The 23517-nt window shown below is 49.4% G+C and overlaps 1 protein-coding gene across 1 annotated transcript in view; it reads left to right on the top strand.

The window, feature by feature from the left end:
• The window catches only part of PKD1L1 (polycystin 1 like 1, transient receptor potential channel interacting), an 884746-nt gene that overhangs the window by 250907 nt on the left and 610322 nt on the right, over window positions 1-23517 (top strand). The window contains exons 14-16 of the mRNA XM_075316120.1: window positions 5762-6300; window positions 7506-7837; window positions 7909-8055. Coding sequence (XP_075172235.1) covers window positions 5762-6300; window positions 7506-7837; window positions 7909-8055 — 1018 coding nt within the window. The remainder of the gene's footprint in view (window positions 1-5761; window positions 6301-7505; window positions 7838-7908; window positions 8056-23517) is intronic.

Below are 23517 nucleotides of genomic sequence, written 5' to 3'. Positions count from 1 at the left end.
TCTGGCTGTGCTAGAAACATTCAGCACCACATGCGCTTTGCCCATCAACCAAAAGAAGACCAAAGTCATGGTGTTTCAGAAGAGGAAGTATAATGAAACCTCTACTCCCTCCCTCACACTAAATGGCACCACACTGGAGAAGACCAGCAGCTATATCTACCTCGGTCTGGAGCTAAGCCAAACTGGGAGCCTTAAGCAAGCAGCAGAGATCCTGAAAGGGAAAGCATGCAGAACCTTTTATGCTATCAGAAGACAACTGTACCACCTCAAACCACCGGTGAGAGTCTGGCTCAAGATATTCGACAGCGTCATCACCCCTATACTGCTGTATGGGAGCGAGGTATGGGGCCCAGTGACCTATCCAGACCAAACAAAGTGGGATCCCAGTCCAACTGAAGTCTTCCATCTGGAGTTCTGCAAATATCTCTTCCAAGTCCATCGCAGCACCTCAAACATAGCCTGTCGGGCAGAGCTGGGCCGATTCCCTTTATGGCTCAGTATACACAAGCGGGCACTATCACACCAGGCACACATACAGAACAGCAACCCCAGCTCCTACCATCATAAAGCCCTGCTGAGCCGGAGCCCAGAGCAAGCCAGGAACCCCGGCAGCCAGTACAGCCAAAGTCAGCAACACACCCTGACAAAAGGCCAAATAAAAGAGATCTCAGAGAGCAGCAAGATGCAATACATAGAGGTCTGGAAGAGTGAATTAGAGAACGCCCAGAAACTCACCATCTACCGGTCACTTCGGAGGGACTACACTCTGGCCCCATATCTGCAAAGGTTACGCCACCCCAAAGACAGGCAGACACTTAGCCTGTACAGACTGAGTGCCCACAGCCTAGAGGTGGAAACAGGGCGGCACCGACAGACATACAAGCCGCAGGAGAACAGACTGTGCCAGCACTGCCAGCAGGGGGCTCTGGAGGACGAGACGCATTTCCTACTGCACTGTGACAAATACTCAGCAGTGAGGGCCTCCCACTTTCAGAAACTTACCACTCATACCCCGGACTTTCCATCCATGGACGAGGAGAGGAAACTCCGCATCCTACTGGGGGAAGAGGAATCAATGGTGGAGATCGCCGCCCAATATGTCTCCACTTGTCATAAGATGAGGGGTACTAAAGACCTCCAAATGGGCCATCACTCCCTAAATTGTGGCCCCAACACCCGATCCCCACAACCCTAACCCACTCCCCTTTCACACTTCTTTTTTTGCTTTGGCAATGCTAATAGTTTTTTGGTCGGGCCAATAAAGCCTATTTGATTTGATTTGATTTGATTTGATAATGGATAGAGGGATAGATAGATAGATAAATAGATAATGGATAGATAGATGGATAGATAAAAAATGGATAGATGGATACATGGATAGCTAGATAATAGATGGATAATTAGATAGATAATGGATAGAGGGATAGATAGAGGGATAGATAGATAAAAAAGGATAGATAGATAGATGGATAGATAGATGATAGAGGAATAGATAGATGAATAGATGGATGGATAGATAGATAGAGGGATAGATGGATAGATAGATAATGGATAGATAGACAGATAGATAGATAGATAGATAGAGGTATAAATGGATAGATAATAGATAGATAGAGGGATAGAGAGATAGATAGAGGGATAGAGAGATAATTGATAGATAGATAATAGATATATAGATAGAGGGATAGATAAAAAAAGGATAGATAGATAATGGATAGATAGAGGGATAGATAGATAATAGATAGATAGATAGAGGGATAGATAGAGAGATAGAGGGATAGATAGATAGATAATTGATAGATAATGGATAGATAGATAGACAGACAGATAGATAATTGATAGATAGATGGATAGAGGGATAGCTAGATGGATAGATAAAAAAGGATAGATAGATAATAGATAGATGGATGTATATATAGATAGATAATGGCCCCAATCCTCCTGTACGGCAGCGAAGTCTGGGGCCCTCACATTAACCCAGATTGGTCAAGGTGGGATTCCAGCCCAACAGAAATAGTCCACCTGGAATTCTGTAAGCACCTTCTCCAGGTCCATCGAAGCACGTCCAACAGTGCCTGTCGGGCCGAGCTGGGCAGATTCCCTCTACACCTAGCGGTTCTGAAGAGGGCACTATCATTTCGGGCTCACCTACAGAGTAGCGATCAAAGCTCCCATCACCACAAAGCTCTGATATATATACGTGGTCCAGATGAACCAGGCACAGCTCTCCCAAACCCAACTGGACAAAATAACCAATCACAGCAGCCTGACAAGAACCAGAATCATTGTAAAACTGTAGGGGGGAAAAAAGCGCAATAAGGTCTTACCCGGTATGAGGGTAGACAGGCAAGACAAAGAAGCACTCACCTGGTGAGGTTGTGCCAGTCACAACCCCTTATGATAGCCTGTGAGTGCCCGGTGGTTTAGCTGCAGCCCCGGGAGAGGAATTTTGTATCACACAGGTAGAAGAGAAGACCGGGTTTATGCCGCGCTAAAAACCACTGATGCGTGTAAATTAAAAGATTTCCTTTTTATTTGACAGTTCATACGCGTTTCAGAGACATCCGTCTCCTTCCTCAGGAAAAGAAATCATATTACAGCAAGGCCGCTTGGACCTATATATAAGGAGCAAACAGCCATTTATGCATTAAGGACTGCCTGTATGACTCAGAGCTGATGACTCAGAGCCACATGGTAAAGAAGAAAAAAAAAAAAAAAGAAGGAGGGAAGAGAAGAAAAGAAGAAACAGGATAATAATAACAGAAAAAAGTGTCTGAAACAGTATGATCCCAAGAAACATGGATAATTCCAACAAAGGCAATACTGAAAAAATAACAAATAAATGAATGAATAAAGACATGAAAACACTTGTTCCTCGTGTTATTTAATAAAGTCAGGGGGAAAGGGATGTGAGGGATTGGTTTAAGATGGTGTGCAAACCTATGGAGTATAGGTGAATATACTGGTGTTTAGTCCTCTACTCTACATGGGGATACAGAGATTGTGAGTGAAAATTCAAAACAACGTGTAAAAAAGTATATATATATATATATATATATATATATATATAATTGCCTTATTCTGTCTGTCTGTCTGTCTTGCTCCAAAATTGTGTCGTTACAGTGACATTGTGTCCTTACAGTGACATCCGTCGGATTGGCCGCTGGGCTCGGCCTGGCCCCGCCCCTCCACACGGATTGGCCGCTCGGCCTGGCCCCGCCCCCCACATGGATTAACCGTTTGGCCAGGCCCACCCCCCCCACACGATGCCTGCTAGGCCACTCCCCCCACATGCGCTGCCCGCCAGGCCACGCCCCCCACACGCGATGCCCGCCAGGCCACACCCCCGCACGCAATGCCCGCTAGGCCACGCCCCCTCACACTATGCCCGCTCGGCCACGCCCCCTCACACTACACCCGCTCGGCCACGCCCCCTCACACTATGCCCACTCGGCCACGCCCCCCTCACACTATGCCCGCCAAGCCATGCCCCCTCACACTATGCCCGCTCGGCCATGCCCCCTCACACTATGCCCGCTCGGCCACGCCCCCTCACACTATGCCCACTCGGCCACGCCCCCCTCACACTATGCCCGCCAAGCCATGCCCCCTCACACTATGCCCGCTCGGCCACGCCCCCTTACACTACGCCCGCTCGGCCACGCCCCCTCACACTATGCCCACTCGGCCACGCCCCCCCCTCACACTATGCCCGCCAAGCCACGCCCCCTCACACTATGCCCGCTCGGCCATGCCCCCTCACACTATGCCCGCTCGGCCACGCCCCCCGCTATGTTAGGCACCTGTACACCTCCCCCCAGGACAACTCCTCCCATTATACTCTTTCCCCAGGACTACTCCTCCCATTATACTCCTCCCATTATACTCCTATTATAATCCTCCTATTATACGCCTCTCTGAGGGGTTCGGAGCATGGGGGATGGAGCACGATGGGGAGTGCAGCATGGGGGATGGAGCACGATGGGGGGTGCAGCATTTGGGGTGGACCACGATGGGGGGTGCCCAGAATGGGGGGATGAAACACGATGGGGGGTGCGCAGCATGGGGGATGGAGCACGATGGGGGGTGCAGCATGGGGGGTGGACCACAATGGGGGGTGCCCAGAATGGGGGGATGAAACATGATGGAGGGTGCGCATCAAGGGGGATGGAGCACGATGGGGTTGCGCAGCATGGGGGATGGAGCATGATGGGGGGTGTGCAGCATGGGGGATGGATCATGATGGGGGTACGCAGCATGGGGGATGGAGCATGATGGGGGATGCGCAGCATGGGGGAAGGAGCACAATGGGGGGTGCCCAGAATGGGGGGATGAAACACGATGGGGGGTGCGCAGCATGGGGGATGGAGCACGATGGGGGGTGCGCAGCATGGGGGATGGAGCACGATGGGGAGTGCAGCATGGGGGATGGAGCACGATGGGGGGTACAGCATGGGGGATGGACCACGATGGGGAGTGCAGCATGGGGGGTGGACCACGATGGGGGGTGCCCAGAATGGGGGGATGAAACACGATAGGGGGTGCGCAGCATGGGGGATGGAGCACGATGGGGGTGCGCAGCATGGGGGATGGAGCATGATGGGGGGTGCGCAGCATGGGGGATGGAGCACGATGGGGGTGCACAGCATGGGGGGTGGACCACGATGGGGGGGTGCACACCTCCCCCCAAAACACACACACACCGCCACACATGCACCACACAACACACCACACACACACTGGGAACCACAAACACCACCCTACACAGACACCCACACACACACAGACAATTCTGCACACACACAACACACAAACACCACGGCACACACAAATATATGCACATACCGCGCAACACACATTGCACAAAACATACCTCCCACCAAAACACACACACGCACCCACACAAACCGCGCAACACACACAGCACCACACACACACAACGCTACAGACACACAGCGCTCCACAAACAATGCAACACACAACGCAACACATAAACAACACCGCTCTCACCCCCCCACCCAGACAACACCCAGAACATTTACAGCGCCCTACACAAACACTTGGCAACTACACACAACAACATCAATATATATAACAAAAATCATACATGAACTACACAATACGTAAATTGTAGAATACCCGATGGGTTAGAATCGGGCCACCTTCTAGTATATATATATATATATATATATATATATATATATGTATGGGGATACAGCAATGAGCTTGGCACTAGCTGGCCATGTCATATTCTTCCTTTTTCATCCTTTTGACTGCTGTACTTTGTTCCAAAATACCAAAATATTGCTCCAAAAGTGCTCCTACTAAATCTGATATACTTGTTCTATATCTGCACCTCTATTTTACTGGACACTTTTCGAAGTGTCCCTTGAGTGTTAAAAAAGTGTCCTGAAATAACTGCCACATTTTGCTTAGTAAATCTTTTTAACCTTTGGATTCATCCAGTACAGGAGTAGCAAACTATTCCTCTGCCTGTGTGTAGAATAAGTGCACGCTATCTAACAATTACTTCCAATTCTATATTTCACAAACGATTTGCTTTTATTTAAAGAAGACTGCAGGTGATATAGGTTGTGGTTTTCTTATTTGTTTCTTTTTCTGTTTAATGTATAGTTTTAAGAATTTAAGCATGTTCTGGATACTTTTCAGAATGAAATGATAGAGCCCTCATATATAAGTCAAGCCGATATATCATTCTTGTAGAACTACATTTAAAACTATTAATATAATTTTATTTCAGTTTAATTTAGATATTGAAGCTCCTTGTTATTTGACTGTGCATATTGAACTTGAAAACCAAGCAGGACGCCTTTCCGCAAGCATGAACACTATTGTCCAGTATCCCATATTTGATGTTACATTGATTACACAAGAAACAACTATAGGCCATGTTACCAAATTCATTGTTACTGTGAAGCCCTACCAACAGTATGCAGTGTTGATGAATTTTGGAGATGGTGGAAGCATCCAGGTCCAATCACAAGAATTCGCCAAGGGCTGCTGGCTTGAGCAACATTTCTGCTCTGTTTTTACACACCTCCATAGATATAGTCATGCGGCTCTCTACAATGTTTCAGTGGAAGTTACAAATTTAGTCAGCACAGCAAGGAAGATGGCGGTAGCTATAATAGAAGAAGCTATTGAGATTATAATGCTTACATCACCTATAATAAAAGTAGGTGACTTCATCAATGCTACATTATCTCTGAAGTCTGGCTCAGGTGTTTCATATCTATGGACTGTCTATAGTCCATTCAATAACCATTCTCTTCTGGGAAGGTAAGGTCATAAATACATTAAAAAATAAGTGCTCTTGAATATGGAAAATTATTTTTCTACTTCTTCCTCTTCCTCCTCTTCCTCTTCTTCTTCCCCTTCTTCTTATTACCCATCTTCTTCTTCCGTCAGCAAAAATAGACAAATGCCTCATTTCTAAAGAGGTTGTTTGGTCTTAGAAGAAAAGTCTACAGTTACTCAATGTGACAGCAACCTGCTGAATTTTGACAGTGTGTGATACATGATACACACTGTCACAATTTCCCTGTATTCCTAATGTGGGTGGGCAGCTAATTAGACTTCTATGGTTCCCTTCATTTTCTGCTAAGTGTGTTTAGACTTCTTTTTTTCAGGAGGCCTGATATACTCACCTATAAATCAAGGCTTTAAATGTCCTGAGCTCTGATCACATGATCAGAGAGCAGCAAATGGGATCTGATGTTGTCAGCACATATGCACCGTGCTGGGCACACCAGCCACCTGGCACCCAGCCATCAAGGCAGACCGTGTATGACCAGAAGCCAGGACGCATCACCAATTAGTTCCTGGGTATGCGCAGACACCATAGTGATGCCAAGAGCAGAGGCCCAAAGCCATGAGGTGTACATGCTCACTTTGGTTCTGTCACCAGATTTCACAATAATAACTGTATACATTACTGAGTAGATGTCTTAAACATGATAAAGCTGGGGTAATTACCCTGACATTCCATGACAAAGAGGCTGTATAATCCTTTATGAAAATGTTATCCGATCTTTGCCCCCTAGCCTGATTTACAGTTTCCAGTGTCCCTATTTGCTTCTAACACTGCTGAGTACAAGCTGCTGGAGTCAGTCAGACTGGGTGGGTGGATGGAGATTCAATATATTTAGTCTTATCAGCTATTTCACTTTATAGTTATACTTATATATACTATATAAGTTAAAATGCTTATTTTTATTGCAGTATAATGTAGCCAATCTGACATGGATTTTCAATGTAAATACACCAGCCTCATCAGTCAGAGAAAGCTTTTTTTTATTGTATATAGTTTGTTACTAAATCTGCTTTTAGATCCAACCTGAGCTTTTTTGGCCAAGTCTTTTACATTTGGAATATTGTATGATAATCATTATTACTGCAATTAAAATATCCAAAATATTGAAACTTGATATTTGCATGTCATTTATTTTGAGTGGATGCTTACTTTTCCATGTTTTTTTTTTCAGTTCTCTAAATGTAATTACAAATGTTTCTGGGATGTATTACATTACTGCATCAAAATATAGTAACCCACAGATCAAGTCTCCTGTAAAAAGTATTAAAGTCTTAGATGCCATCGACAATGTTACAATCTTTATTACAACCGGAATTGATCACTCTGATATTGTCAAGAATGCAGACAGGTTTTACTCAACTGACCTGATACAGCTTAAGGCACTTACCGATGTTGAGGCCAATTTCATATTTGATTTTGGTGATGGAACCCCCAGTGTGGGTGTTAATGGAAGTGTACAGACGACTGGATTTGGTGCAGCCGCGTTTCACAGATATAATAAAGGTAATGTCAGCTAAATGCATATGATTGAGAAAGTCACCTTTTATAGAATGGATATTCTGATTAGAATAAAGGACCATGTCTTCTCTTATTTTCTCCAGGACCTGAGATAAATGTCACATCTTCCAGTGCAGCATCTTATAATTTAACAGTTTCTGCTTGGAATGAAGTGGGAATGCAAAAAGTCTGGAAAGTTGTTAATGTTTTGCCTAGAAAGAAATGTATGTATCATATTTTTTTCTATAAATTTCAATAAAATCTAAGAATTAGATGCAAGAGAAGAGTGCTTTGAAAAACTACTCATACCCCGTGAACTTTTCAACATTTTTCACGTTACTGCTAGTGATGAGCGAGCACTAAGATGCTTGACTGCTCGGTACTGAAATCGAGTTCTCAATACTTAAAATGACTCTTCTGGGAAAATGATCGAGTTTCTCATTGACTTCCATTATACTTGGTAATCAAGCAAAGCCCGTCTAAGCATCTGACCTGCTTGTTTCGAGCACTCAAGCATCTTAGTGCTCACTCATCACTAGTTACACCCACAAACTTAAAGTGTGACCGTCATTTTAATTTTTAGTTTATACATCAATAGTACACATGAAAATATGAAACTTTGTAATATTTCTTACACAAATTTGCTTCTTTCTCTGCTGGAATTGATCAGTCATTATCAAAATTCTCCATTCTGAGGTAAAATCTGTATTCAGTGAAGACTTTCCCATTACTGAGATAGGAGATGAGAGCTGTTACTGATGAGGTCCTATGTAGATAGAAGGAGGGGGCAGAGATCTGCCTCTAGCTCCTCCCTCTGCCTCTAGCTCCTCCCTCTGCCTCTAGCTCCTCCCTATGCCTCTAGCTCCACCCCCTGCCTATAGCTCCACTCTCTTCTATCTATATAGAATCGCATCAGTAACAGCTCTCATCTCATATCTCAGTAATGGAAAAGTCTTCACTGAATACAGATTTTACCACAGAATTGAGAATTTTGATAATGACCAATCAATTCTGGCAGAAAGAAGCACATCTGTCTAATAAGGATTAATACAAAGTTGTTTATTTTCATGTGTACTATTAATTTACAACATAAAAAAGTTAAAACAACGGTTACACTTTAAACCCTTCACCCCCCAGCCTGTTTTCACCTTCACGGACAGGCCAATTTTTTCCATTCTGACCAAAGTCACTTTGAGTTACTAACTCTAGAACACGTCAATGTATCCCAGGTATTCTGAGTTTGTTTTTTTTTTCGTTACATATTGTACTTCATGTTCGACATAAATTTAGGATGCTATTTTAATTTATTTGTGAAAATATCGCAAATTTGGTGAAAATTTTGCAATTTTCAAAATGTTTATTTTTGTGCTCTTAAACCAGAGAGCTATGTCACACAAAATAGTTAATAAATAACATACACCACATGTCTAAATTTGGAAAATTACACTCTAGGAGTTCATGTACTGATGATTTAGTCTCTTTAAAAAAACGTGGAGTCAAACACAGTGAACGTTGCAGAATTAAAATTGCAAATAAGCCCTTGTGGTGCCCAGTACATTATAGTGCCCATACAGTGTGCCCAGCTTGTTGTTCTGGAAACACACACTCTGTAAATTAAGTGGGTTCTCCTCACTACTACAACAATGCCAAACATGTGCACGTTAACTATGGTTTAGGCACATTGTGGTGCTCAGAAAGGAGGGGGGGCATTTGGATTTTGGAGCACAGATTTGACTGGATTTTTTTTTGGCGGGGAGGGGGTGCATAACTCTTGTCCAGAGCCATTTTGCTACCAGTAATGTGGAAACCCCCTATAAGTCCGTTAACAGATGACAGATCTAAGTGGGGGCTTGTGGTTTTGTGGGTTGAGCTGTATGCTATATGGTGGCAATTTAGAGTAGAGAACATTTTGGATCTATTTACATACAGGTATATCATGTGCTCTCTGCTGAGCACTTACAATGGGGATTCCATCTACATCTCTGAAATACGGGATTCAGGTGAAACCCCCAATGGATCTATTCATTATAATGAGACAAGAGTTTCTCCGGACTCCGTTTGGCCTCTGTTCATTTTTGTGCACACCTAAAAAGACAAGTAAAAAGATGGACACCACTGGATCATAGGTCAGACAGGAGTTCAAAGAGACTCCCTCTGCTTCATTGCAGGGAAATTTCCATTAGTAATTTTGTCTGAATCATGTTTTTCAGATAATAAGGGTATGTGCCCACAATCTGTACATGCAGAGTATCTTCTCCTGCGGAGATATGAGTGTTCTCCACAAAAGACCGCAGCTGCTTGTTCTTACAATCAGTGTTTGGGGCACTGTGGAATTTCGCTCTGTTCTCCCTACGGAGAACACCCACATCTCCATAAGCATAAATTGACATGCTGTGGCTCAGGAAACTGTGACAGATGTCAGTTTACACTGCGGAGAAAAGAAGCACTTTGAGCATGGTATTTCTATAAATCCCCCCCCACTGCGCTTGTACTGCACAACACAATGTTTTGGACGCAGCGAAAACACGCTGTGTCCAAAACGCTGCTATTCCTGATCATGGGCGCACACCCTTACACGTAATCCCTGGTGTAAAGTCTTAGCGTAGAACAAAGGATAAATATGAGCCACACAATTTTGCAATCTTTAGGAGGCAGAATGAACAAATCAGCAGCAATTGAAGAATTGGCTGTATTTATTTTTTTACGCATTCACGTGCAAGTGATTAGGTGGCTTTATTCCTCCGGTTAGTGTGATTACAGAAATACCAGGTTTATATAGTTTTTTTTAGGTTTGGCTACCATCACACTAAAAAAGCTTGTTTTTTTGCAAAATAACGGTTCTTGTATCACTGAATTTTGAAGGCTATAGTTTTTTCTTATTTTTCTGCTGACAGAATCATGTGAAGGCTTATATTTTGCAGGATGAGTTGGTGCATTTATTGGTACCATTTTGGGCCACATAATATTTTTTGATCGCTTTCTATTCCACTTTTTTTAAAGCAAAATCAAGAACAAACAGCAATTCAGGGGAATTGTTGTTTTTTATACGACGTTCACCATGTCGTAAAAATTATAAGATAGCTTTATTCATTGGGTCAGTGCGCTTACAGCAGTACTACATTTTTATGTTTTGCCACTTTTACACCATAACATCTATTTTATAGAAAAAAAAAAGTTTTTGCATTGCTGTATTCTGAGAGCTATAGCTGTTTTATTTTTTTGCTGGTGGAGCTGTGTGACAGATTGTATTTTAAGGGACACATGACGTTTTCAGTGGTACCATTTTTATTTATATAGGACTTTTTGATCATGTTTTATTCCACTTTTTGTTGTCAGCTGTCTGATCAAAAGACATAGTTTTGCAACTTTTTTTTCTTTCAATGATGTTCACTGAAGGGATTAACTGGTGTTTTATAGATTGGGTTGTTACGAACGCAGCAATACCAATATGTACTTTTTTTTTTACCCAAATATAGCTATTTATTAAAATGTTTTAATTTTTATTCTATATTTTCTGTTTCATTTTTCACAAATATTTGTACATTTTTTTAAAAACTTTTTTTAAAACTTTTTTACTCAGTTCTTACATGGGTCAGTATCTTTATTAATCATTGCAGTACAGTGTAGCTGTCATAGCTGCACTTAGAAGTTTCAGTGATCATGCTGCAAAGCATGATCCTGAAACTTTCCATAGTTAGATGACCCGGTGGCCGGCATGATGACCTCGGATGACCATGGTGAGGATCGGAGAGGAGAGGGAGCGCAATCACTCTCCCAATCCCCTAAGTGCCGTAATCGATATCGATCATGGCATATAAGGGGTTAAACAGCCAGGGAAAGTGCGGGCACCATTACTGGCTGTGAGATCCGGGGCTCAGCTTATGGGAAAGCTGAGAGTCCTCAGCGGCGATTGCAATGGGCACAACGCCTGTGCCCGTGCGTTTGTCAAGACGTACATATACGTCCTTGGTTGGAAACTACTTTCATTTTAGGATGTATAGGCACATCCATGGTTGTGAAGAGGGTTAAATGTATTTTATTGGGATTTTGTGTGATATCCCAAATAGAGTTGAGCGCGGTTCGTGGTTCGAGTGATTTTGGGGGGTGTTCTAGATCGAACTAGAACTCTAGCTTTTTGCTAAAAGTTCGGCAGTTCGAGTTACGTTCGAGAACGGTTCTATCAGCAAAAGCGTGGCTTTTTACAGCTACAGTGTGCAGGGAGCCATCGCTAGCAGCCTGCCAGAAGCTGGTAACCAAGATAAATATCGGGTATCCAAGCAAAGCTTTGGTTAGTAACCCGATATTTACCATGTTTACGTGTGCAGGGAGCCGACACTTCCCCCCTCGGCTCCACCCCTCCTTCACTCGGCATGTACACACACACACTCACCTGTCCCCAGCCATGACTGATGTCTTCAATGCCACATGGCCCCGCTAGGCTCCACCCACTTTTCACTCCGCCGCCCGCACACATGGCCCCGCTAGGCTCCACCCACTTCGCACTCTGCCGCCCGCACACATGGCCCCGCTAGGCTCCACCCACTTTGCACTCCGCCGCTCGCACACATGGCCCCGCTAGGCTCCACCCACTTTGCACTTCGCCGCCCGCACACATGGCCCCACTAGGCTCCACCCACCTGGCACTCTGCACACATTACCCCGCTTAGCTCCACCCACCTGGCACTCCGCACACATTACCCCGCTTGGCTCCACCCACCTGGCACTCTGCACACATTACCCCGCTTGGCTCCACCCACCTTGCACTCCGCACACATTACCCCACTTGGCTCCACCCACCTGGCACCCTGCACACATTACCCCGCTTAGCTCCACCCACCTCGCACTCAGCACACATTACCCCGCTTGGCTCCAGCCACCTGGCACTCTGCACACATTACCCCGCTTAGCTCCACCCACCTCGCACTCCGCACACATTACCCCACTTGGCTCCACCCACCTGGCACTCTGCAGACATTACCCCACTTAGCTCCACCCACCACACACTCCTGCACACATTACCCTGCTCAGCTTACCTGCGGTGATGAAGTCCCGCCATCCCGACCTCAGTGCTGTCACTGTCCTCCATGGCCGCCGCTTCACATCTCTCACTGCGGCCCGAGACTGTGACTAGCGGTGACGTCTCAGGCTCTCGCGATACTTGGCTGTGAAGGCGGCGGTCATTGAAGTCAGGGACAGCTGTGCTGTCAGCAGTGCAGGAGATCGTCACCGCAGGTAATGTACCTCGCTCCTGACAGCAGCACTTGTCATCCCCTGCAGTGACCTGGGCTGACCTATTGATGTTAGTTTAGGTCACTGCATTGCTCTCCCAGCCAATGGGGAATATTCTGTTCTTCATGGACTGGGATATTGACTATGGTAGGGGTCGCCGTGGGAACCGCTTGGATTACAGCAGACCTTGATTTTGTTTTTCTTTATAATAAATTGGTGTAAGAGGGAATGTTTTGGGCAGTGTTTTTTCAAATAAAAATGTGTTTGTTGCTATTTTTTTTTTATTACTGACTGGGTTGGTGATGTCGGGTATCTGATAGACGCCTGACCTCACGAACCCCAGGTCTTGATGCCAGGTGACATTACACATCTGGTATTAACCCCATATATTACCCCGTTTGCCACCGCACCAGGGCACGGGATGAGCTGGGGCGAAGCACCAGGATTGGCGCATCTAATGGATGCGCCACTTCTGGGGTGGCTGCGGCCTGCTATTTTTAGGCTGGGGAGAGTCCAATAACCATGGACCTCCCTAGTCTGAGAATATCAGACCCCAGCTGTCTGCTTTACCTTGGCTGGTAATCCAATTTTCGGGGGACCCCCACGTTTTTTTTTTTTTATTATTTATTTAATTTAAAATAACAGCATGGGGTGCCCTCAGTTTTGGATTACCAGCCAAGGTGAAGCTGCGAGCTGTGGTCTGCAGCTGTCTGCTTTACCCTAGCTGGCTACAAAAAATAGGAGGAACCCTACGTCATTTTTTTAAAAAATGTATTTATTTTTTTTGGTAAATACAAGGCTAAGCACCCCTTAGTGACACATGAAAGGCACCAAAGGGTGCAAAATTACAAAATGCAGGAGAGTGCGACATGATGTGTCTTTCTGCCATTATAATGACAGAAAAGACTGATATGAAGTGTACAAGCGCAGGAAGATCACCAGAGCGCTCTAAGCTGTGAAAAGCAGTAGAAAATGGCATTGGAGTGAACATGTGACCGCCTCATGTAGGTTGAAGCTATGGATCCTGGCTAAATTTATGTATTTTCCCTCCTTCAGTTTTTTGGCAGTACGCCAAAAAAACGGAAGGCACACGGATGACAAACGGATGACATACGGACCGTATACGTATCACGCTCCCGATGCCTCAGCCCGCTCCTTACCCACTGATCCGGTCGCACCTGCACAGCACCGTTCCTTACCCACTGATCCGGTCCACGTGTCCAGCGGTCACGGCTGCCGCTGCCGCTCGTGCTCTCCTGTGTCCTGTCCCCAGTCTCATGTGTCTGACTCATGCTTCTGTATAGTGTCGGGCCGCGCCCACTCACCTGGTCTTATGGGCCCAGCACTGCTGCAGCAGGATATGACATGAGGCTGTGCTGGGTATATAAGACTGGCGTTTCCATGTGGGCGGGGCCAGATCAACGTGTCTTGTAAGCCTTGTCTTGAAAGCTAGGTGCTCAGGTCCCCCTTGTGCCGTGTCCTGTGATCAATACTATTGCCTGACATTCCTACCCGGCACTTGTGCCGGATTCCTGCGCTGTCTCCAGGAACTCTGAAGCCCCAGTGACTGTTCTACCCGTCCCCTGTGGGAAGCAGTCCCTGCCACGCTAGTGCTCCGGCTACCGTGCATCCAGGCCTCCGGTGGGGTGCACGGCCCAGTGGATCCACCACCCGGACCTAACAATACGGAACAGAAACGGATGCCACATGGATGCACCCGTGAAAAAAATGGACCATTTTTTGCGGACCGCAAAAAACGGATCGGTCGTGTGAATGTAGCCTTATTCTGATCTGCCGTTAAATAAACAGCAGGCAGAAATAAGTGAATAGCGCCCCCCAGCGTCAGAAAATCTCCGGGGTTTCAGGGGTAGCTGAGACCCTGGAGATCATGATTCGGGCCGTTTTTTCCGATCCCCGCTCACGTGATCACCGGTATACACCGGTATACACCGTATACCGGTGATCACGTTACAGTAAATGACAGCGCCGGTAAAAAATTATTTATCTCCCATCTGGTATGAACAAACATGATAAATCTCCTCCCCGGTCCCCCGGTGTCGCCAAAGTGTCTCCCCCCCGACCTCCTACTGGAAATCCAAGATGGCCGCGCGCACAGCAGTGCGACGGCCGCATTCACCCTACTCCTCTGATTTCTGTTGCATGTGCCATTACACATGCGACAGAAAACTCCTCCCCAGGCCCTGCCAGGTCACCCCCTATAACCCCACCGGTGTTCCCCGGTGTCCCATGGTACCTGTGCAGCGTTGATCCCCCGCGGCCCCCTCCTTCACAATAGATGCTGCCGCATGCACAGTGCGGCTGTCAGCTCAGCTTCCTGTGTTCAGACACAGTGAGTGGCGGTAACCACACATCTGTAAGCTACTGCAATGCCCTGCTCATGAGGTAAGGAATATAGTTGATCAGGAGAGCTATACTACATTTACAAATGGAGGGATTTGCTATTTCTGTTGCCCTGCTGAACGACTACCAAACATGAGTGTCCGTTATACGCCACAAGAAAACATGTCTAAATAGCGAGCTCTGTTGTTTAGTATTCATTCAGCAGGATAACTAGACTTAAAGGGGTTTTATCTCCAAGATCCTATCCCCAATATATAGTAGGTGGAATAGCAATAGTATCAGGAAATACCAATATTTGGAAATGTAGAATAGTTCTCCTGATTAGGCATGCCCTTACCTCATGAGCAGGGCATTGCAGCTTTGGTAGCAACAGTTACCACATGGACTCTGCTACTGTGGACCCGGGGAGAGTGGGTCTCCTCACATGGAGCGTCTGTGTGACGCCCTGGGCAAGCCAGGGGTCACAGGCCATAACACCACCACAACCTGCACCCCAGTTAGGAACACCAAGGCTAACCAAAAATCCTTGTTGCCTTCCTCCAGGGGCTGATATCCACACCAGGGGGTGGGCCAGGCGGTTGGCTCCGCCCACCGAGGAGTTCACAGCCCTGGAGGCGGGAAAACCAGGCAGTTAAGCTAGGGGAGTGAAGGAGTGAGGAGTGCAGTTTAGGAGGAGGAAGTAGAAGGAAGTGGTAGAGGAGCTAAGGAGAGAAGCTAAAGTAAAAGGAAAGTGACAGTTTGTAAAGCCTGAAGCTGGTCCGGGTGTGTGCCCCGGACTGAGACAGCAAGGTCAGCAGACGGCGGTGACTGTCTGCAGGGGTGACTGCTTGGAGGTTGCTGGAAGGACCGCGGACGGGTGGTGGCCCGGCGGTACCGGAGCGGTATACGAAGAGCAGTCAGCACCAGTGGCAGGGGCCTTTCGGATCCCGGCAAGGCTAGGAGTCGCCGTGAATTTGCCAAATCCGTTAGTGAAGGGGACCTCTGGGTCTCCCAACAACCAAGTCCCGATTGAAGGCAACAGTCCAACCGTTACAGAGAGACACCGCCACCGCCAGGGCACCAGTTTCTCAGGGCCAGCGCCTGCGGGCAAAGTAGGGCTCCTCCGGCCCATATCCATGCCGGGGAGCGGGTTACCGGTGGGAAGCCATCGAAACCATCATCATCTTAGGTGCAGGAAAAAGGGACCGTCACCGTCAACTACTGGGGAAAGCAAGTGCAGCCGTCCGTGGGAACCGTCTTTCTAGCCATGTTTTTTACCGAGAACTGTGTCATTGTCTGAGTGAGTACCACAGTGCCACAAGGCACAGCGCTGCCCCCGCGTCCCTGCACCCCACCAAGCCCTGCATCACCCACTTCATCACTGGGCCCCGGGACAACTACCCCCTACCCACGGAGGGGAGAACCAACAACTTTGCTGCTCCCTGTCATCAGTCCCCGGGATCCCCATACAGAGCAGCGGTGGTGTCAACAAATCACCACAACCGTGGGTGGCGTCACGGACAATAAACTATCCCAAATCCCAATCCCCTTTCACTCACGGGCGAGGAGCGCCGCTCGAGTCCCCGGGATCCGGCCCATCGCTCGAGCCACCGAGTAGCAGCAGCAGCAGGCCGCAGCAGCCGCAGCGGCAGCCGGACCCGAGCAGTGGGAGAGCGCGGCGTCCCCTCCTCCGCCCGCGACAACTTGGCGTCACGAACAGGATCTTACCGCTCTGCCATTGGGTAGAGGTGCGCCTTGTGACTGCCGGAGGTATCCGGCTGGAAAATTTCAGAAGTCGCCATCTTTGGCACGAAAAGTTCCCACTCGAGCGTCTTCTCGAGTAGTAGAGGCGCGAAGGCCAAAACCCCGCCCCGATAGAGGAGGGGCCGGAAAGAGGCTAAGGGGGACGGAAACAAGATGTCTGCGCCCGACGGAGCCGCTGGAGGAGCGGTGGTCGCAGCCGCAGTGGCACCCGTGGATGGGAATGGGCCTGCCCAGGTCCCGGCCGCACTGGCGGGAGGTGCCGCGGCCCCCGCGCTCGCTCAGGTGATGCCGTTCTCCTTGCCCTATGCGCCCGGAGCTACCTGGCTACCGCAGTATGACGGGAAACCTGATGCTTTACAGGTCTTCCGGAAAAAGCTTAACCCGTTGCTAGAACTGTACCCCCTGACTGATAAGCAACGTGCAGCGGTAGTGCTGGGCCAGTTAACCGGCGCGACTGAGCAGGAGGCGGAGACCTGGGCCGAGGGGGACCGGTTCTCTGTAGCCACCATCTTTGAGAAGCTACAGACTGCCTTTGAGACCCGTACTGAAGCTGAGCTGAGGATGCAGTTTTACCAGTGCTGCCAACGGTCTGTGAATAGCATTCGGGACTATGCTTTACGTCTGCAAACCGCCCTCCGCACGCTAAAGCGGGTGAATCCTATCAATGACAGCAACAAGATGTTAGTAGAGCAATTTGTGCAGGGGATGAGGTCCCCTGAGGATCGCAAGCAACTCCGGCTGTGGGCCCTAGAACACCCTGATGTGGACTTTGCCGTGTTAAAGGAACGGGCCATTAAAGCGCTGCAGCCCCCAGCTTCAGAAATCTTGGAGCCAGCCCCGGGGCCCATTGAGACGGCCCCCGTTGTGGTGGCCTGTGCCCTACCAACCTCTCCAATACCTACAGCCCCAAGCAGCACGATGGAGGAACTGGCAGCCCAGGTCCGTCGCATGGACGGAGACCTCGCCAAGATTCTCGCTGCACTCCAACCTTTGACCAGATCTCAGCCTCCAGCACAGATACAGCTTACCGACAGCCCTGAGGATGTTCCCTGGATGCAGCGGAGAAGTGCTAACAACCCGCGGAGCAGACCTCCAACCTGCTACAAGTGCCATAAGCCTGGGCATTACTTCCGACAGTGCCCGTTAAACGAGCAACCCCTGGGGCCCTGGGCCAATCCTCAGGAGTAGAACCCCGTGGCCCCCCAGACTGGCGGGACCGGTATATCGGGGCCCGGCCCATCATCCCCGTGGCTGTGGACGGCATACCGGTGATGGCTCTCTTGGACACTGGATCACAGGTAACCACCATACCATACACATTGTACCAGCGGTATTGGGGGATAGACGAGCTGGCACCCCCAGATACTAGTATAACACTAATTGCTGCTAATGGACTCCCATTGACCCAAGTGGTGTATAAACAGGTGGCTATGACAGTGGGGCAAGCTGAACTGCAACACCAGGGTATGATTGTGATCATGAATGAACCCAGTGATCATAACCCGAAGATAGTGCTAGGAACCAATGTGATGGAGCACTGTATGGGTGATGTGTTGGCCCTACTGCAACAGCTGGCCGCCACGGCGGCGGGGAGCCGACAGAGAGCTGTGCAGCGTGAGATCCGAGCCTTGCTGTACCGCCAGCATGTAAACTCAACAGGAGGAGAGATTGGTGGAGTGAGAGTGATGGATGTTGCTCCGTTGATTGTGCCCCCTAGGAGTGAGATGATGATTTGGTGTAGGGCAGCGGTAGGGCCTCAGGGGCGTGACTACCCTGCCATGATGGAGCCCATACCCTCCGAGCACTGGCCCACTGTAATGGCCGCCCGAGGGGTGGTAGTCGTAAAGAAGGGGAGAGTGCCCGTGAGGGTACTGAACTGTGGGGAGGAAGAAGTCAGGCTTCCCCGGTATGCCACCATTGCCAAGCTGCTCACCCTGGATCACCACACCATCCACGAGGCCACTCCCTCAGTTTCCCCACCCACTACCAGCACTCCCCCGCCTCAAGGGGAGGTAAATGAGTGGCACCAACAGCTACACGTGGGCACTGATGATACCCATACACATCACAAAGCAGGGGTATACAGGGTGGTGCGGGAGTATGAACAAGTTTTCAGCAAACATCCACTAGACTTTGGGCAGATTAAAGGGGTCCAACACCACATCCCCACCGGTGAACACCCCCCTATCAAGGAGAGGTACAGGCCTATTCCCCCTGCACATTACCATTGTGCCAAAGATATGTTGAGGAACATGGAGGAGGCAGGGGTTATTAGGGACAGCTGTAGTCCCTGGGCCGCTCCGTTGGTACTGGTCAAGAAGAAGGATGGTACCATGCGGATGTGTGTGGATTACCGGAAGATTAATCAGATAACGCATAAAGATGCCTACCCACTGCCCCGTATTGAAGAGTCTTTGGCCGCACTGAGAACCGCAAATTACTTCTCTACCCTTGACCTCACCAGTGGGTACTGGCAAGTGGCCGTGGCCCCGGAAGACCGGGAGAAAACCGCCTTCACCACCCCAATGAGGCTCTGTGAATTCAATAGTATGCCGTTTGGGCTGTGCAATGCCCCTGGAACCTTCCAACGGCTGATGGAGTGCTGTCTGGGACATCTAAACTTCGAGACCGTCCTGTTATACCTGGATGATGTGATTGTGTACTCTCAGACGTATGAAGCCCATCTGGAGCACCCAGCCGAGGTGTTCGCGTCCCTTGCCAAATACGGGATGAAGTTGAAGCCCTCCAAGTGCCACCTGCTGAAACCCAGAGTGCAGTACCTGGGGCATGTGGTGAGTGCGGAAGGTGTCGCCCCCGACCCTGAGAAGATCACTGCCATCCAGGACTGGCCAAGACCAACCACCGTGAGGGAAGTAAGGCAGTTTTTGGGTCTGGTGGGGTACTACCGGCGCTTCATCAAGGGGTACACGAAGATGGCTGCTCCCATGCAAGACCTCCTCGTGGGACAGACCAAAGGTGGTAGACCCATCGGAGCCCCACTGGTGTGGGAGGACAGGCATGAGAAATCCTTCCATCAGCTGAAAGCGGCCTTGACTGGAGAAGAGGTCCTAGCGTACCCTGACTACGGCTACCCATTCATCCTCTACACAGACGCCAGCAATGTGGGTTTGGGGGCAGTCCTGTCCCAGGTCCAGGAAGGAAAGGAGAAGGTGATTGCCTATGCTAGCCGAAAACTCTGGCCGACTGAAAGGAACCCTGAGAACTACAGCTCCTTCAAGCTCGAGCTCCTGGCACTGGTGTGGGCTATCACCGAGCGGTTCCGCCACTACTTGGCCGCAGCAAAATTCACCGCTTTCACGGATAACAATCCGTTTACTCACCTGGACACGGCCAAGCTGGGCGCGTTGGAGCAGCGGTGGGTGGCCAGACTAGCCAACTATGACTTCACCATCAAATACAGGGCCGGTCGTGTCAACATTAATGCTGATGCCCTCTCTCGGATGCCCCACTTGTCAGAAGGTGGGTGCGAGGATGATGACCTCGAAGAGATCGAGTTGCCTGCATTCCACCGGCCACCAACTGAGAAGGTACATGTCCACCAACAACGGGTGAACCTGGATCCGCTGCCCAGTCAGGAGTGGCAGGAAGCTCAAAATCAGGCGCCCGCTGTCCACCTAGTCAAGACCCTGGTGAAGCAAGGCGCTGCTGGGATGGACCCTGCTGCCCCAGCTGAAGCCCAACGCTTGTGGAAGGAACGGACCCGGCTGTGTCTACATCAGGGGAGGTTGTACCGTGAGCTGATCAACCCGAAGACCCATGAGAAGATCCGCCAGTTGGTTATTCCCCAAGCTGATGTACCCACTGTTCTGCAGGCGTACCATGATGGTGCCGGCCACTTCGGATGGAAGAAGCTGGAGATGCTGTTGAGGGAGCGGTTCTATTGGAGTGGGATGCGGGAGTCTGTGGAGGCCTGGTGTCGAGAGTGCGGTCCTTGTACGTTGAGGAGGAAGGATGAAGCCAGCCAGAAGGCTCCCATACGCCCGATCATTACACACCAACCGCTGGAGCGGTCGCCTTGGACCATGTAAAGCTCACCCCCAGCCGAAGTGGGTACACTTACGCTCTGACCATAGTAGATCATTACTCCCGGTTCATGGTGGTTGTCCCGGTCAAGGACTTACCCGGCCGTACCGCCGCTAGAGCGTTCCAAGCTTACTTCTGTCGACCCCATGGATACCCTGAGAAGGTGCTTACCGACCAAGGTCCAGCCTTTGAGGCGGAGGTGTTCTATGAGTTCTGTCAGCTGTACGGCTGCAAGAAGATCCGGACCACACCTTACCATGCCCAGACCAACAGTATGTGTGAGAAGAGGAACCATCTGGTCCTTGGCCTCCTCAAAACGTTGCCGTTGGAGGAGCGGAACCTGTGGCCAGAGAAGCTGCCTGACTTGGTCGATATGTACAACAATATCCCGTCTAGCTCAACGAAGTGCACCCCAGCGTATCTGATGAGAGCTCGGCCCGGCCGACTGCCGTTGGACCTGGAAATGGGACTGGAAGCCCCAGAGACACTCCCCTCAACGGCTGAATGGGACACCCGGCGGAGGGTGCAGTACCGACAGATTCAGGAGTATGTGGAGAAGAATCTAAGTCGGAGTCGAGAACAACAGGAGCAGCGCTTCAATCAGAAAGCGTCTGCGGGCCCTTTCCAGCCTGGAGATGTGGTGTTAAAGCAGAAGAGGAAGACCCACAAGCTGGATGATCAATGGGAACAAATCCCATATGTCATACAACCCACAGGATGGGAAGATGGAAAGGCCTAACAGATCAGTCGTGACCAAGGGGGCACTTTGGCCACGGTTTCCCGGGACCATCTGAAAAGGTGCCCACCAGCATTGAGGGCGGCGGCTGAAGTACCAGTTCCTCCACCAGCAGAAAAGGCAAAAGAGGTGATCCACACTGTGATGGGTGACTTCCCAGCAGACTGGCCTACACAGAACGGCGCGGTGATTCTTCCAGTGATACTGTTCCCACAACCTGTGGATGAAGAAGTGGTGGAAGCGGTCAACCGTGAGCCAGAACCAGTGCCAGTGCCCAGGGATGAACCTGTGCCCAGCTCCCCTATGCCCCCGCCTGCCCCACACGATAGCAGGGAGGAGGAACCGATTGTTCCCTCTGCCCCACTGCCTAGCCCCACTGACACCGGACCCCGGAGGTCCACCCGTCCCAACCTAGGTAGGCCCCCACTTAGGTACAGGGAAACCGTTCTTTAAAAGGGGGAGGGGGAAGAAAACATGTGTGTTAAAGTGTGTTTAAAAAATTGTGAAAATGAAGAATTGATTACCGAACAGTTACCTGATTCTACCCTTGATTTGGAAACCGGCCGTTGCCGGCACCGTTGTCCCCGTGGGGACCGTTTGAAAAATTTGCATAGGAACTCCTATGGACAAGCCCTTGAACTTGCAGGGCAACCACAAACGTTAAGTGGCTTGTAAATAAAAATATGTTGTGCAGCTACCGTAACCGCCTCCGGAGAGGCAGGTTGGAGGGGGGGCCCGCAGTAGAGCAGGCTGGGGCCCAGCCACCACAAGAACCGGTGGCTACCCTCTGGAGGGGAAGGACAGATCCCGCTCGGGTAACTTGGTGCAGGACTGGGGTCAAGGGGTGCTGCCTGGGTTTTAGGGGCAGCATCAGGGCCAGGTTACTTGGGTGGGAGAGAGCGGCAGCCACAACCGTTTAAAATGTTTGCAACATTTAAGAACCGAACCTCCTGATGTAGGATGATGTCATAACTTGTATTATGTTTTTACCTTTTTATATATTTACAGAAAATAAAACCGGTGTTGGACGGGCAGCCCGCGGACGGTCTGCATTTTGCTAAGGAGAAATGTGACACCCTGGGCAAGCCAGGGATCACAGGTCATAACACCACCACACCCTGCACCCCAGTTAGGAACACCAAGGCTAACCAAAAATCCTTGTTGCCTTCCTCCAGGGGCTGATGTCCACACCAGGGGGTGGGCCAGGTGGTTGGCTCCGCCCACCGAGGAGTTCACAGCCCTGGAGGCGGGAAAACCAGGCAGTTAAGCTAGGGGAGTGAAGGAGTGAGGAGTGCAGTTTAGGAGGAGGAAGTAGAAGGAAGTGGTAGAGGAGCTAAGGAGAGAAGCTGAAGTAAAAGGAAAGTGACAGTTTGTAAAGCCTGAAGCTGGTCCGGGTGTGTGCCCCGGACTGAGACAGCAAGGTCAGCAGACGGCGGTGACTGTCTGCAGGGGTGACTGCTTGGAGGATGCTGGAAGGACCGCGGACGGGTGGTGGCCCGGCGGTACCGGAGCGGTATACGAAGAGCAGTCAGCACCAGTGGCAGGGGCCTTTCGGATCCTGGCAAGGCTAGGA

This window comes from Anomaloglossus baeobatrachus, chromosome 6 (genome assembly GCF_048569485.1).
Source record: "Anomaloglossus baeobatrachus isolate aAnoBae1 chromosome 6, aAnoBae1.hap1, whole genome shotgun sequence".
Classification (NCBI taxonomy): domain Eukaryota; kingdom Metazoa; phylum Chordata; class Amphibia; order Anura; family Aromobatidae; genus Anomaloglossus; species Anomaloglossus baeobatrachus.
The sequence above is the reverse complement of the archived record's forward strand: the minus strand, read 5'-3'. Positions and strand labels throughout refer to the sequence as shown.